We start from the raw sequence: 17,197 nt of genomic DNA, 5'->3' as shown, positions 1-17,197 counted from the left end.
GGGCTGGGCTGCAGACCTATAGGGAGACCCAGGCAAGGTGGTTCACTGCTCTAGAGAGCTGGCCATGAGAAGGCCCAGCTGCCCACAGAACCTGTGCAACACCACAAAAAGCCCCCCCAGAGCCTGAGATCCAAGGGCAGGGAGGGAGAGAGTCAGCCAGCCAGCCAGCCCCTGTGTCCAGCACCCCTGTCTGTCCAACCCCCTTTGAAAGACATCCAGGCCGTCAGGTGCCATCACCGCCACCTCCTGTGGCAAGGAGTTCCACAGACCAATCAGAGCCAGGCAGCCCCTGTCCAGTCTTCCCATCCAGCACCCCTGTCTGTCCTACCGCCTTTGAAAGACATCCAGGCTGTCAGGTACCAAGTAAATGGGATTTACTTCTGAGTAGACATGCATAGGACATGCATAGGGCTGTAAGATGGTAAACAATTATCATATTCAACCAAATCCAAGAATCTCCAGATGATCCTCCAAATTAGAAAATAGCTAGGGGCCAATTTGAACAATATGTCTGTCAGCCCCTCTGCACCACATGGAGATGTACATTTTAAACTGTGAGTGGATGATATACTGCTGCATAATTATGGAGAAGGGAATTTGTTCAAACCCCTCACATTCTGTTGAAGTGATGCTTTAATTTCAGTCCTTGCTAGGGGTGGTTCAGACAACCACCCTGCATGCAAACGTGTAAAGTTAAATAGCGTGCTGGAATGGGAAGTGGGATGTTCATGCTCATATCCCTCATTGGGGTGGGGCCCCTTGCACATATTGTCCAAACAGGCTGTATATGTCAGAGTGAAGGTTAGGCTCGTGCTGTTTTTTTGCCTTCTTGTCCAGATCTTGTTTTTCAGTGTGGAGGAACTTTCAGTCATGTGCCAGTTGTGTGAGTAACCCTCCCCTTCTGCCGGAGCCTGATGTGTCACAGGCCCAAAACAGGTTTACCACCTGTGACATCTAGGCCTGTGTCTCATCTGGATGCACATGTTGTGTGCAGCCCTAAAGACACAAACAACAGCTATAAGCTCTCCCCTACAACCTGGGCCTTTGTCTCTATCCTCTCTCAGTGATTTGACAAAGATATAAGATTTCATGCTCAATTTTCAAAGGAAACTTATCACAAAGGCTACACTGAGCACCACAAGCCTTGGAAAAGCAAGTAGCAAAACAATACAACCTGTCTCCTGATGTCTGAGGTGTTGCACAGCCCTGCCCCACAGCCTCCTCATTTCAGTACCAATATAGGCCTTTTTCTGTGGGGTTGACTGAAGGCGAGGAAGAAATTAATGTCCAAAGGAGATGAGCTAACACCACAAATGGAGACTTTCCCTGGACAGTCTCTTCATTTTATCAGAGGAACTGCCCACGGTCATGTCGATAGCTGTTCTATGTTTATGAATGGGCAGACGCTGTGCAAATAGTCCAGCTGCAGATTAATTTCGCTTGCGATATTTGAATGTAGCCCTTGCTTTTCCCAGTTAGTGGATGTATAATACTGTCCTAACAACACAGTCTCTTTCAGTCTGCTTTTGTGTATCTTTCAACACATGTTCTCATTCCTAGCAGATTTTGTCATAGCGTCACATCAAAGCCAAAGCAGGTGTCCTGTAAAACATAGGGAGAATTAAGAAGTCCTCTGTTTGCTGTAGTGAGGCATTTCGTGCTGGTTTATGGCACCCTCTAGTGTCTATATGAATACTGACTTCAGGGTTTTGGTTTCTTCCTAAAGTATTTTCACAAGGTCTGAAAAGGCCTTGTGTTTTGTTTTTTTTGCCACCAACAGACATTTATCCATTAACAGAAATCAATATTACTTGTTTTGTGCCTTTCTTTAAAAAAAAAAATCTATTCAGTGTCTTTTGCACTCATTTGAGGTGTGGCAATGGCTGTTATATGAAGAATCCTTATAGTTACAGTACTGGGGATTTTCAAATCTGAATTGGATGTTGCTTGCTGCTGAGGTAAATGTAGAGGGGTGGTTAGAGCTGGCCCACCCATGAGGCCAATTGAAGCAGTCACCTCAAGCAACAAATTGGTGCTCATCTCTGTCCACGTACTTGCCTCTACAGCTCCTCCTCCTCCTCTGGCTCCTTGGATTGGAAAAGGAAGAGGGAGGCAGAGGGGAAGAGAAAGAGTGGAGGGGAGAATGCTGAGCTGGAACACTGGAGAGTGATAGGACCAGAGGCTGGCACATCATCAGGTAAGGGGGGCAGCATTTGGCTTGCTGCCTTAGGTAGCAGGAGGTCTTGGGCCAGCCCTGAGGAATGGTCCATCCTTTGTGGTTTAGCAGGGAATAAACAACACAAACAAAACTGCTAAGTTTCAAATCATCCTCTCTGCTTTGCCATCATTCTAGTTTGATCACAACACCCATTTAATTCAACGTCTCACTGGCTACCTGTTTTCCCTAATATCTCCTTTCTCCCAGACCAACTCACTTGCCAAATGCAGTCTGTCTTGAATTGTTCTGCTCCATGTTAATGTTCTTAATCTTGTTCTTCTCCGTGAAAAGTGTATGAAATATACTTCTGGGCAGGATTGCTGGCATTGGGCCCAGGGTAATATGCCTGATTGCACCCCCCCCCCCACACACACACACTTCCTAAATGCGTTGGGGTAATAGAAGTGCACTGAAAGTGGATTAAAGCTGTAGTGGAAACACAGTCTTGGATAGGCTGAGACTGAGGTACCCAAATTTATTTTGCAATAAATTTGTTTCATACTGTATTGTTTGTTTAGTCATGGCCCAAACCCCCTGAAAGCCCAGACCCTGGGGATTTTTCCCCCATCCCCCTCTCCTCAGGCCTTCTTCTGGGCAGTGTCTTCTTGGGTGCAGTCATAATTACTTCTGAAAAACTGCAGGGTGCAGCTGCGGACCTCCGCAGCCCCGTGCCCGGGGCAAAGCTCCGCGATGGCACCCCCCATGGGCTATCGCCACCCTCCAGGCAGAAATATGCCCCCCTACTCACCAGAAGGTCATGGAGCCTCACGCGACCACCTCCCACGCTGGGGAAACCACTATGAGGTTCCCCAGCACTATAAGCTGTGCTTCTGGCAAACCGGAAGCACAGTTTGCGCCCCAGTTGGGAGCCTCAGAGAGGCTTCCGAGGGGTCCCAGCAGCCGGCACCTGGGGCTTTTGCCCCATCCCGGTCTATGGCAGGCACGCAGCTGGCAGGGTGAGATTGATAAGGCTCTCTAATGTTATCACTGGCACATTCCTTGTGTGCTTCCATTCACACCTTCCTCAAACTTTGCTGTAATAGGCAACATATTCTTTCTTTGGTGGGTGAGGAGTATGCATGATTTCTCCTGCCCAGCAACTCCCATTCTGGAGCACCTCTTGGTTAAGGCACAGAGGGGGCTTGCATTTGTGCCAGTTCTTCAGAAGTTTGTTCATGGTCCCTTGATCCAGGATGCCCAAGAGCTTTTCCTTCTCTTCCCCAGCTTCTGAAGGTGCCTTCTCCGACAAGTGTGAATGGCCCATGCTCAAGTCCGTGTTCATGCCCTCAAAGAACTGCTGGATGCAAACCTTGGCAAAGCTTTTTGCGTGCTCGGTGCAGGTCTCATCAAAGAGCTTGCGCTCAATGTCAATATAGTGGGACCAGTATTTGCTCTTCAAGAAGGCAGCTTGAGTGAAGCAAGGACGTAAGGATCGCACCAGGAAGGCTGACAAGGTCATCAGCAATACAAAAGACCAGCCCATTGCCTGAAAGGGAAAACCAAACTAATCATAATGTATCAGACTAGTGGGGTCAAGGGAGGGGGTCTTACAAGAGATATCTGCATAAGAATATGTAGTATATAATTACTTTTGTAATGATGACTTGGAGTCTTCAAAAGTCTGGGAATCTTCAGTCTAGTACCTGCATTATGGTAGCCCTCCAAGTGATGGTGTTGGGTGCTAAGAGCCCAATCCTACCCAACCTTCCAGCACCAATGCAGCTTCAAAGCACCCTGAGGTATGGGAACAAATGTTCCCTTACCCTGAGAAGGCCCCTGTGACTGCTTCTCCACCACAGGATGCAGCGCATGCCCCATTGGCGTGGCTGCATCAGTACTGGAAATTTGGATCGGATTGGGCCCTAAGGCTGCAATCCTGTCCACACTTTTCTGGGAGTAAGCTCCATTGACTATAGTGGGATTTCTGTGTAGACAGGCATAGGATTGGGCTCTAATTCATTCACAGTCATGCTTAAATGGGAGGTCTATTTATGTGAGCATACCTACACAGGATGTTCCTTAATAAATGGCTGTCCAAAGGTGCTGTGATTTTTATGGTGAAATAAAGTTCTGCTGCCGAAAGTATTAATGTCAATGTCTGCTTAAAGTTAGTTACTGAGAAAAGCCATGACCAACAATTAGTACACAGCACAGGAAGGAATGAAACCCAGAATTCTGGGTAGTACCAATGGAAACAGAGTGATGGCAGCATCTGCTTGCTAGGATCAAGATACCCAAATTGGGCTTTTAAAGTGGTGTTTACCTAATTCCCAGGTGATAACATAGAGAGAATTTGCATCATATATTAGATGCAGGGAACAAGTGTAGACTCAACATAGCATCAACAGGAAGAGACTGTGTTGATCTGTGAGGCTTAGCTTGGGGTCATTTGCTATATTTGACAATCTTTGCCTTGCAAATGAAATATGGCAGAATTATTTGGAAGGGAGGGAACTTTAATTATATGACTCCATTCCTCCTTTTCTCATCTGCCTTCTGAATTCATATGTACTGAAAATAATTCAAAGACTGATACACAGGCCTACAAAGTTGAGGGTCAAAAAAGTTTTTCCAAAACTTTATGGTGGTTTGATATGAATTTGGCGTGCTGATTCAAAAAATGGCATCCGTTTTGCCCTATCACGTATAGTTTTGGAGATATAGTATAGCCTCATTAGTGAATGGTTCAAGCAGCTTCCTCATGAGGAAGCCATGGTGTAGACTTCCTCATGAGGAAGCTGCTTGAACCATTCACTAAAGAGGCTATGCCATGTCTCCAAAACTAGACATGATAGGGCAAAACGGATGCCATTTTTGGAATTGGTACCCCAAATATACCCAGGAATTGGTGTAACATTTAAGGAAACAAAATGTGTGTTGGGCTGTGTTATTGGAAGGTATCAAGTCAATATAATTCGTGGTATATTGACTTGATATTCAATGTTACGCTGTATACCACAGAGTATGTGTGAACTCTGATTGCAGTACAATACTCTGAATTAGGAAGAATAAGCTGTGCCAATAGCATGAGAAGGGTATTCTTTGCATAACATTTTAAACGTTTTCTGTGGTGGGATAAAGTCAGAGAATGAGGACAGGCTATGCATTTCCTCCTGTGCAATAGAAAATTGCAACTTATTTGCATATCATGACTGCTTTTAATGCCAAATTCGCTCAAACCAGTTCTTACAATTGCAGTTTTTGCTTACCTGTGAGATACAGCGCAGGTACCTGGCTGCCACTTGTCTGGAAACAAGTTCATGTCCATTGTAAATGTCTTCACAGGGAATCTGGGCCAGAATCCTCATCAAGGCCTTCTCAGTTAGACCAGTATAGCTGTCATTCCCCAGTTTTTTAACAGGCACAGAGGTGCTGAAGGCACATATGAAGCAGTCCCCATCCAGCAGCGTGACGGAAATCCATACAGCAGGGGCGATCATAGCTCGCTGAACCATTGAGCAGAACATGTAACGCAAGACAGCTGGGTCTTTCTGCCTCTTCCCAATAGGTCTTTTCCATTCTTCAGCCAACATGGAGACATTGTTATTCATCACAAAGCCCAGCAAGAACAAGACCAAGGGTGGCACAAACAGGATACCCATCCCATAGGCCAGATTGTAACTTGGTAGACAGGGGCACTTGAAGTCAAAAGCCACATATATCTGTGCACTGGCAAGAGCCATGATGCCACAGATGCCATTCATGAATGACTCCTGGTTGGACTGGAGAAACTGGAAAATCATTCGGAATTTATCCATCCTTGCTGTCACTTTATGAACACTCGCTTGCCAGAATGAAAGCAAAAATCTTGTCTCTTTTGCCTTGGGGAAAAAAAAAAACAACTTCAGTGTATCTTGCCAATATCTTTTTCTTAGTTTCTGCCTTTACATTAGTTTTTCGGTTGCCCAGAAAATGTCTTCTTCCATTTCCTTCTTGCCACTTAAAGAAAATGGCTAATCATCTTTACCGTGTTAGTGAATCTCTGCTCCGCCTAGCTTGTTTTGGGCTGCTCTGTATTCCTTCTTGTGAAAAGTTAATTGTGTGCCATTGTCAGATAAGACATGCCTTAATACATCTAACACTTCTTTCTTTGTAGAGGTCATCTTGCTTGCTCTTTGAAGAATCTCTTGGATCTGTGCTGTTGCTTATTTGTGGGGCTCTCTGAGCAGTTCCTTAGAATCCATACCAGGTGCTCTGACTTTGTGACGGAAAAAAGTTCCCACTGCTTTCTGTGAGTCTGTTTGCAAATACTGCTTGCTCCTCCCTCAGCCCTCAGAAAATGGGAAAATTGTGCCCCACCTTTGTAGGTTTAGCTGGAAAAGAGAGAATACTTATGCAAAGATGATTCATGTGGGTGGGATCCATTCTGTGGAAGGGGGCTTGAGCAACAGCAGAAATCAGTGGCTTTCTGGTTTCTCTCTCTCCTTTAGTGATTTCTTTTTGACACCCCCCAAATCCATCTCTGTATTGTACTCTGGGGTGGGGCTGTGTTACATGAATTAGGAGGAGGAGGGCAAATCTTTTCATGCAACCATTGGCTATATTTCTACAGCTCTGTGCTATTTCTTTTCACTTTGCCCAGCAACTAAGCAACACTTGCAGTAAGATTTCTCCCATGAAATTAATGAATAGAGGTTGTAAATGATATTTGGCCCCATGGAAGCCCTTAAGGCTTCCTCTCCGCCACCCCACTTCCTTATCTGCACAAATGGAATTACAGTTCACCTTTATGTGAAAGGTGAAAGTGAAATGTGGGAAGGGAACAGACTGCTTGTGTTTTTCAACCACTGTACATTTGTGTGCCACAGATAGTCCACAGGTGCACTGCTGGAGTTTGAAGAGAGTCGTTTATTAGTAGGGAGGGTGTGAGCCCCCCACCCATAGCAGTGTGCCTCGTCAACTGTCAAAAAACGGTGTGCCTTGACAATTTTAGTGCCTTCTCAGTGTGCCGTGACATTTAAAAGGTTGAAAACTGCTGGTACAGACAGAAATGTGAACTTGCCTTGTTCCTTCCGTGAGTGGAAGTAACTTCTGCGTATGCAAGGAGACCTTTGGATCCCATTAAAGGTATCTCAGGGCCCAATCCTATCCAATTTTCTAGCACCGATACAGCTGTGCCAATGGCACATGCACTGCGTTCTGTGATCGCAGGGGCAATCACAGAGGTCTCCTCAAGATAAGAGAAGAATGTTTGTTCCCTCACCATGGGGCTGCATTGCAGCTGCATCACTGCTGGAATGTTGGATAGGATTGGATCCTCAGTCTTATTATTATGATGGTAAAATTCCTTAACAGATATCCCTGTTTAATATTTTTAATTTATTTTTAAAATATTTTAAATAATATTCTGTCTATAGGGATTTCCCCCCCCCCTTTCTAATTATGGCATTCATCTACATTGCTACATATATTTTAAAAGAATTGCCATTTCTGGATGAAAAAGGAAATCTAGAACAAAATAAGGAGCATAAATGTGATCCAAAAAGTAATGCATACAGTTGGAAGAAAATGGTTTTATTTTTCCATGGATTTTATTGTTTTCTAAAGTTAGTAGTGCAGAAAGCAGTGTTGTGTGTTTTATTCAAAATTTACATTATAATTATAAATTATAATCACTTTAAGTGTTCAAAGAAGGTGATATAAGTGTTATAGTGTCAGCAGATGCAGCCACAGTCATTACCCGTGCACCCTCCCCCCATTCAATAATAAATAGAAACCAAATAAAATGATTTTTTTTTTGGCAGGTTTTAGGGTTTTGTTTTTACAAAAATGAGAAGTGCATACCTGTCTTCAGAGGGGCTTTCTGGCTCAGCATAATCTGAACCAAACAGCATGGTTAAACAGACCAGGACCAGACTTTAGCATGGACAGACAAGGAGCCAAAAGGCTAGAGGCAGAGGCCGTGGTCAAAGGTGGGTTGGTGGTCAGGTTCCAAAGCAGTTGGATAGGCCAGGCGGTCCATTTAGCCTCTCACCCCTAAGTCCAGATGTTCATACTGAGAAGCAAAGCCAAGAGGTGTTCTGGACTCACAGACCTTTATTGGCATACATAATAGACACAACAACAACATCGAATACAGGCCTATAATAAATGATACAGGGAATAAATGACAACCAGATAAAACGAGTATATTTGCCCCATATAAATCATACTGGCAATTAAATATTATCTCTTATCATTCTACTTGCCACCATCTGCCGCAGATAAACCACCACCCTCCCAGTTAGAACTCTGGAAACATTTAGATACTGTATTTTAACAGCATCAGGTTATTCCTTCTTATCTGCTAAAATTGGGATTAAGTGTTTGGCTCTGATTTCATCATATATGGGGCATTGTAAGAGCATATGTTGAAGAGTTTCAGTGCAGCCCTAATTACAAGGGCAGCATCTACAGGAATAAGCCATCCCCAAAATCTACCAAACAGAACTTCCAATGGTAAAACATCTAGCAAGTGAAGAAATCTAATAAATCTAGCAAGTGAGAAAACACAACGTTCCTCAGGGCTAGTTAGGAACGACAAGTTTGCAGCCATTTGCCTATGTTTCACCACCACCATCAGGTTTAAGGGAGAGCAGACCCTATTTGCCAAAGAATATAGATTTTGACGTTCTGAATCCAAAAATATTCGCTTAATTTGCCAATATGCTTCTGGTTGGGGGAGTAAGCACAAGGAATCTAGATCTAGACTCGTGGATCTAATCTTTCATTCCACCATAGTTAGCAACTTCAAGGCACCGCTTCCTAGAAGCAACTGGTAGAGAAGCCTCTATAGAACTAAATTGTAATGTATTTGGAGCCAATATTTCACTGTCCTTAGCCACGCTCTTGTTTCAATTAGAGGTGTTCTTAGGGCAGGGAGAGGGCGGGGAGGAGATGTGCCCGGGGGAGGGAGTGGGGCGGGAGAGAGGCAGCACCGGTAGAGCTCTGCTCTGCCAGATCCTGAGCCTCCATTTCAGGCCACCAGCCTGACACAGAGACTCTTGATTCTACGGCAACCCAAGAGTTGCCATAAAATCGAGTAGCCCCATTGTGGGGCTACATGCCTTAGCCGGGGGAAGGGGACAAAAGTCCCCTTCTCCTGTGGAGCTGCCAGCGGCTGCCTGGGGCACGCAGGATGCAGCAGTAGCCATTTTTGGCACTGCCGCAGCCCTGTGCACTATGCAGTTCAGGACTGGGCTATCAGTTGTGTGCGTGTGATCAAGTGGGCCACTGGTGTTTGGTTGGTTACTGATTTGCTAGATGACTTGTACTACATATTAAAATAAGTAAGTAAAGTTCATGGGGGTTACACCAATCCTAGTGATGCCACTACATCTAGGTTGTGCATATGACATTGTAATTTATTCTATATGGTCTGGTATGGGAGGAAGTTCATCATGGGGGTGACACAATGAGCTCTCGCACTGAGTGATGCAAACCCTAGTGATGCCTCTGTTTCTGACAAAACATTCCATCCACACTCATCACTGAAGTTAGCACCACTATAATATCATAATAGAGAATATATAACATAACCAGGGATTGGTTTAACATAAACAGAGGCTTTATTCATCTATTATAAAGCAAAAATAAAATAGAAATAAAATCAAGAGTACAATGACGTGATGCTCCCAGTATTAGCAGGAAGTCACTGGCTGAAACGGATGTCTGGCTCAATTACAGCTTTTCCTTTCTTTTGCATTTGTACTTTTCTGCTGTGTCTGGAAGACTTTAAAAATACTCTCCCATGGAAATCAGCATGCAAAGTAGACCACCATCTGACTCATTTATCAGCAGCCCATTTAGGAAAATAGTCAATTTGGTTAAGGCTAATGTTAAATATAGATCAGATTCTTTTAATCTCTGCACTCTCTATGAACATGTCTGCTTAAGAATTAAATTAGCACAGGCTCCCAGTGTGAAAGGGAGATTGAGCATTGTTCTGAATCACTTTCATAGAGAGCCTGCCATTAAAATGTCAATATTCATTGTTGATTTATTCAGAAGTTATGATGTGCCTGATCTTGCCCCCTTTATTCTCATGCATGTATTTAGAGCCTCAGAAGCAAGACATCAAAGTGATCAAGAGCTACACTGATAGTTTTCCTTTTAGATAAATAAATGTTCTTTCAATACTTTCAGCCTAACAATATGTTGCCTTCTTATAATCCCCCCATTAATGTGGTAGAGGATGCTCAGTGCTGCATCTCATATGCAAATAGAGTTTGGCAGCAAGAAAAAACAATGTGAAATTTTGGTTAGGAAAAAAGTGCCTGTAGTCTGGACTGTGTACATTCTGTGCTCAGTAAAGAAAGAAACATTTTCTAATTGACAGCACAGTCCTTTATAGGCTTAATCAGAAGTAAGTTCCAGTGAGTTCAATTTACCCTTGGGTAAATTGCCAAGTAATTGTAGCCAATCCTATCCAATTTTCCAGTGCTGGTGAGGTTGTGCCAGTGGGGTGTGCGCTGCATCCTGTGGTGGAGGGATAGTCACTGAGGCCTTCTCAAGGTATGGGAACATTTGTTCCCTTACCATGTGGCTGCACTGTGGCTACACCAGAGCTGGAAAGTTGGATCGGATTTGGTCCAAAGTCATTCAAATTTAGCAGTAATAAAACCTTCCAATTGATACTCGATTTGAGATCACATTGTACATAAATTCAGTTTTTTGCATATGGTCATTTGACCATCTTGCATCCATCTATGAATTCTGATTTATATATACCGAACACACAATTTCAGATACTAAGAGCTCAGTAAGAACAAATTAGAACTGTAGGTTAAAACAAGCCGGAATAAACACTATTATGACACTATTGTTTTACTTGTCTGTCCAGTTGACAGCCCTATAGCTGAGAAATATTACGCAGGATTTGTCTAATTATGAGAGAGAGCTATATTGATATTTTCAGTGTCAGTTTCCTTTTAAACATCTGTTTGCCTGGTAGTCGTGTCTCCTGGATGGAGATGCCACCTGTTACTCATACTGTCAGCCCAAGGCATAGATGTTCTCTCTAAGCCCAGGGGTTGCCTCAATGTTGCTTGACTCAAATCCAGCCGGGGTTTGCTGTAGTACCACATCTGGAGAAGTTTGTTCACCTGCTGCTGGTTGGTGATTCCGTGCAAGTGATCTTTCTCCCCTTCTTTGTCCTCCTCTTTTTCTTTGTGGGCATTGAACCGCCGTCGTTTGATTTCTTTCTGCATGCTTTCAAAGAAATGGAGGATGCACTTATGTGCAAAGTCCCGGGCATGCTCACAGCAAGTTTCATCAAATATCTTTTGCTCTATATCAATGTAGTTGCTCCAGTAGCGGGTCTGCAAGAAGGCAGCCTGATTGAAGCAGGGCCTGAGAGACCGTGCAAGAAAGGCTACCACGATCAGGGTCAGTAGTATACTCCAACCGAGAGCCTGGAAGGTACAGGAAATATTTTTATTTATTTATTTATACAGGTATTTATATACCGCCTTTCTTGGTCATCAGATTTCTCCTCAGACTTTAATCCAAGGTGGTTTACATAGGCAGGCTGTTCTAAACCCCCGTAGGGATTTTTTTTTTTTTTTTACAATTGAATAGTTGTAGTCTTTCATAGAACTCCTCGTTCCAGCGGGATTCCTTCCCGGTCTGGCCTCTCTCTGGCCCTTCGCCTCCCATGCTTCTCTTGAGAAATATAATCCACTTGGGAAATATAAGCAGGGGACTGTGAATGTTACAGCTAAAACATCAAATTCAGCCACAAGGAAGGGAAAAATTTAAGGGCATCAATTGTCTGTTGCTAGAACATGACAGAATATAGTACAGTAAGAATATTGCAAGGAACCTTTGAGATGCTCTTGTGGTCCAATTCAGGCACCTTCGGACTTCTATTTAGTATCGTTAGTCAACATTTTGTTTAGTGCAATATGCTGTACAGAAGGATGCGATTGCAGCCTAAAGGGCTTGTGTGTTGCCTGAACAAAATGGGGAAAGAGCTTCAACAAGAATTGTCAAATGATTGAGGATGGAGTACAGAAGTCTCTGGTACAAGTGGAGGCTTGACATGCCTAGAATGGTTCATTACATACTATGTGAAAGGCATGAACCTAGAAGAGGAACTTGAAGGAGAAATGTGGTAGGCAGCCCAATCCTATTCCCCATCTTTTTACACTGTGTAGCCACCCTGACAGAGTGTGCACTGCATGCAGTGGTGGTGGTGGTGAGGAGACCAGACAGCCAGGAAGAGGTAGGCAAAAATATTTTACTGACCTCAGGAGGCTGGCTGGCTGTCAATGGGTCTACTTGGACCTATGCCAGCTATTTTGTTGGCATAGGTCCATGGGGAGACAGGGTGTGTCAGTCCAGGAAAATGGGAATAGGATCCTGGTGTGCACTGTTGTTACAAAGATCCACCCCCTTCTGTCCCCTCCTGCCCTTGCTGTCTCTGCTCACTGTCATGATCTTCCCCTGAACCTCCCCTGGACCACCCATGATCTCCCCCTGATAGCTACGCTGTCTGTCTGGCAGGTGCACAGGGCCTCTGGCACTGGTTGGGAGAGTTAGAACAGACAAAAGAAAATATTTCTTTACTCAGCATGTGGTTGGTCTGTGGAACTCCTTGCCACAGGATGTGGTGATGGCATCTGGCCTGGACGCCTTTAAAAGGGGATTGGACAAGTTTCTGGAGGAAAAATCCATTACGGGTTACAAGCCATGATGTGTATGTGCAACCTCCTGCTTTTAGAAATAGGCTATGTCAGATGCAAGGGAGGGCACCAGGATGCAGGTCTCTTGTTATCTGGTGTGCTCCCTGGGGCATTTGGTGGGCCGCTGTGAGTTACAGGAATCTGGACTAGATGGGCCATGGCCTGATCCAGTGGGGCTGTTCTTATGTTGTTAAGGCTCCAATGCATGTAATAGCAGCATAACATTTATGACATTGTAAGAGAACATGGCAGTGGATCTGGTGTAACCCTCAATTGGATTGGGCTGTTCGTTAGAGAGGTGGAAGATTGTCTTGGACCCAGGGGGCATCATGGCAGAAGGCATGGAAAAGAAATGGGAGAAGATTTGTAGAAATGAGAGACTGGGAGAAATGGGAAAAGACTGAAAGATTGGAGGCACAGTGGACTTGTGCAAGCAAGCAAAGAGAATAGGACAGAAGTATGGGAAAATAAAAGAGCTCCTGGGTTCTTTAGTATCATTATAAACATTTCAAAAGCACTTGCAGTAAACAAATAACTTCAGAATTCTAGTTTTGATTTTTTTCTCATCTCAGCCTCTTTTGTCAGGATAGGCTGCAAGAAGGTTACTGACCCAAAAGTTTGTCTTACTTAATATCCCTCATCCTATAAATCACTTGTGGTACATTCCTGCCATGCAATATAGAAACCAATAAATAAAATGATGTTTCTTATCTCTAATCAATGATGAAACTGGAGAGTATTCTGAAGTTGGACTTGACTCTTTCGAGGATTTGATCTAAAGTTGTTTCAGTTGCGGGAATAGGAACAGGCAAACTTTTTTGATTGTTTTACAGAGCAGAGGTCCAATTATTTACCTGTGACCAGCATCTGAGGTACCTGGACACTGCCTTACGGGAAGTGTTATTCCTCATGAGTTCATCATCCTTGCAAGGGACCTTGGAGAGCAAGAGCTGCACCTGGGAAGGAGTGATGTTGGCAAAGCCTGAAAACTTATCAGGGTCAATGGAATTGCTGAAGGCACAGACAAAGCATTTCCCATCAAGGAGGGTGACAATGATCCAAACGACTGGGGCAATCATGGCACGTTGCAGGATGGAGGAACACATGTACCTGTGTTTGGGATGCAAAAACACATTGAGCTGGTATCTCTCAAGTCTGAAGCTGGTGCTCCATCCCAGAACTTGGTTATCACAGGTAATAACAAACGAGGTGAGAATCATATTGCATTGAGTCACAACCCTTTAAAAGATGCCTGCAAGGATTGCACAAACTTCGTAAGAAAAATATTAACATAAATCATTAGGGGTGAGGAAACCAAGGCTAAGCTAAAAAGACCATTCAGTTTATAAGAGATAGAGCAAAGGGAAGTTCTGATAGAACTCTGTTGTGAGAGCTTGGGCTGGGGAAAAGCATCTTAAAATTAGCAGAGTATAGTGAGATAAAGTGGAAAAGGTTGGACTAACTTCATTTTGATAGACTCCCCACCCCCATTTTATAGGCAAATGGGGTACATATGTTTAATAACACATGGCTGCACCAAATATCTAGTTTGTCCCTAAGGCTCTTCTCATTCTAAAAACCTCTTACCCCTGCTAACTGGACAAAGAGGCACCTTTCAAAGTGGTGTCCTCTTCTATTTAGAAGGGGGAGAGCTACTGTCCCTCTTCACCCCAGCATGGCGTCTATTTCAGTGGCTGTTGCTGGTGTCTCTTCTGTATTTTTTTTAAGACTTTGAGCCCTTTGGGGACAGGGAGCCATTTTTTGATTTAATTTACTATGTAAACTGTTTTGTGAACTAGACTTGTTGAAAAGTGGGCTATAAATATTCCAGATAGGTTATAGACAGGAGGAGGAAGAGAATTTGTTGGGAAAAAAATTAACACGTTTTCTTTGCACTTCAGCTGTCTGAATAAAAAAATTGCTGAACCTTCACACAAAAGATAAAATGACACATTACCTTGGCAAACACATGTTTTCTTAGGTATAATGGGGGGGGGGTCTTGATCCTCTGATCACTGATCACATCCAATGATTTTGCCCAGTAATTATCCTCCCAGGCTGTTTCCTCCCCCATCAGGATAATTTACAGTCTCTGAGGCTGATTGGGTAAATCACAGATTAAAAATGGCCAGGAAGTATTTGCAGGGGAGAACTGTAAGTGGGTGAAGATTAAGCCCCCATTCCTTCCTGTTACTTCTCCTTGAAAATGCCCCCTTTCCTTGCATTAGTTTCTATGAGATAAACATGGAGTTGGGAGCTCCTTTCCTTTCCTTACATGATTCCACCTTGGTGCCTCTTCAGATGGCAGGTTCAGACTGTGGTGTGGCAGCTATGGGAAGAGGTCAAGCCCATGCTGACTTCCAGTTGTCATTAAGATGGATCATGGATTTCCTTTGAAATCAGCCTAGACTGACTGTCAGCACACATGATGCCCTGAGCGTTGCAGGGTTTGCTTTTCCTTTTGAGTAGTTTGAGAACAGACCAGGAGAGGCAAAAACATTCTACTTAGAAGTGTGAAAGAAAATGCTTTCTAAGGAACTCACAAGGTCATCTGCTTAACATTTCAGGTACAACAATGCCTTGGCAGAGAAGATTAGCCCTCTGAATGAAAGCTGCTGTCTACATAAGGCTTTCACAACCAGGCATCAGGGGAATTGTGAAGAGCCTGTGCAGTGAAATTGATACCTGCCATTATCTTGTCAAATGCAGATATTGAAAAAGTAAAAGATAGTATATCCCTAAAGCCATGGAATTTCAAACTTCTTAGTAATTCATGATTTCCCTTGAGGTTTCAAGAATTTCTCTCGCGAAAATTCAAGATTATTTGAATTTCCAGACTCCACAATGCTAGGGCCTGAAATTATAATACTTTTTAAAAAAAAAGACTGGATCTGGAAAACAATTTTTTTTAATGATTCTGTTTTTACTGTGAAGATACTTACAGACCAGCTGTGCTCATAATCCGACTGACTCATGAAAGACAATTGATGGCAATCTAACATTGAAAGTGAAGGAACATCTAAGGGACAAATTGGACATGATGCAGGCAATCTGTGAATAAGATTCATGAATCCCATTTTTGCAGAGATTGAGGAGTGTATGTGTGTGTGATATTTTTGTTTCATGCCATTTTCCCTTTGAAATTATCCCCCTGATATTTGGGTTGTGGGAGACTGTGGGGGGATGGAACAATTTTAACCAGCAAAATGGTACAGGTGATACAGTCAAAGCCTCTTCTCCCAAAGCTGCAGTTCCAAATTGAATCCTACTCCCTTTAGCTGCTTTTAAATTTAGAAAATGTAAGCAATCCTATTCTTGCATAATCTCTAGTATGGCCTAGAAAATGCAGGCTGAAATCTTGCTTTTACATTATGTACCCTAGACATACCACTAAGCTTCAGATCTGAGAATTATAATGACAATAAATGGGAATTCTAATTATGTATTTCACGGGATTACTGTGATATCAAGCAAATTAAAGTTCCATATGAATTATAAATAACATTAAATGAATAACTTCATGGAACTGAAGATTCCACAAGCAAGCAGGACAGAAAAGGGGAGACAAGATAAAGCAATTGCATTGCTGAAAATCACATATGACTGAAGTCCCCCACCTGATAATGGCCAGATTCTTCTTCCTGTCCCCAGTAGGTCTTTTCCATTCCTCAAGAATCACCACAGACTGCCTATTAACAATGAGACCACAGAGCAAAAGGACCACTGGAGGGACAAACATTATTCCCATGCCATATGCCATGTTGTAATTAGGAAGGCAGGGGCAGTTGAAGTCGAAGGAGGTGTAAATCTTTACACTAGCCAGTGCTAGCAGCCCACAGATCCCATTCGTCACCGATTCTGAATTGGATTGGAAGTATTGGAAGATCATCCGGAATCGATCCATAGTGCTGTGTTGATGTGGGCCTTTTCTCTGAAGAATTGTGGGTCTCCGTGGGATGAAGCACTGACTGGTCTAGTCTTGGCAGTTCTCTTTGGCTCCGTGTTTGAGCAAGCTTGCTCTAATAGGTCTCTTTAGTTCAAAGTTAGGAAGACAATGGGCAGAAAAAGTAAATAGTAAAGCAGTAAATTTTGCACAGATGGCCTTTTCAGTGTCCCTCTTGCACAAACATCATTGTCTTTCTTATGCCTTTCTTGGCTTCTTACCCAGAATCTTCTTTTTTCAGTCATCTCTGCACAATAGCTCCTGCCATATTTCTTATCCACGTGTTGTTGGATCAAGATGAAACCTAGAGCTGAGTTATCCTGCTTTTAATAAGAGGATGAAAAGAGCCTTCCTGGTATTATACACCCTCCC

The 17,197-nt window shown here is 43.4% G+C and overlaps 2 protein-coding genes across 2 annotated transcripts; both read right to left on the bottom strand.

Moving 5' to 3' along the window:
- Window positions 1–3,242: 3,242 nt before the first annotated feature.
- Window positions 3,243–5,976, bottom strand: CALHM1 (calcium homeostasis modulator 1). The gene is made up of 2 exons (XM_066621471.1): window positions 5,428–5,976; window positions 3,243–3,704 (listed from the first exon to the last, which is right to left on the bottom strand). Exons 1-2 carry the CDS (start codon window positions 5,974–5,976, stop codon window positions 3,243–3,245), a joined length of 1,011 nt encoding a protein of 336 aa, XP_066477568.1.
- A 5,151-nt stretch (window positions 5,977–11,127) lies between these two features.
- On the bottom strand, window positions 11,128–16,786 carry CALHM3 (calcium homeostasis modulator 3). Its single transcript, XM_066621470.1, has 3 exons — window positions 16,500–16,786; window positions 13,737–13,992; window positions 11,128–11,610 (listed from the first exon to the last, which is right to left on the bottom strand). The coding sequence occupies exons 1-3, from the start codon at window positions 16,784–16,786 to the stop codon at window positions 11,128–11,130; spliced, it is 1,026 nt and encodes a 341-aa protein (XP_066477567.1).
- Between the last annotated feature and the right edge of the window lie 411 nt (window positions 16,787–17,197).

This window comes from Tiliqua scincoides, chromosome 3 (assembly GCF_035046505.1).
Source record: "Tiliqua scincoides isolate rTilSci1 chromosome 3, rTilSci1.hap2, whole genome shotgun sequence".
Lineage (NCBI taxonomy): Eukaryota > Metazoa > Chordata > Lepidosauria > Squamata > Scincidae > Tiliqua > Tiliqua scincoides.
This window is presented reverse-complemented; position numbering and strand designations above follow the sequence as displayed.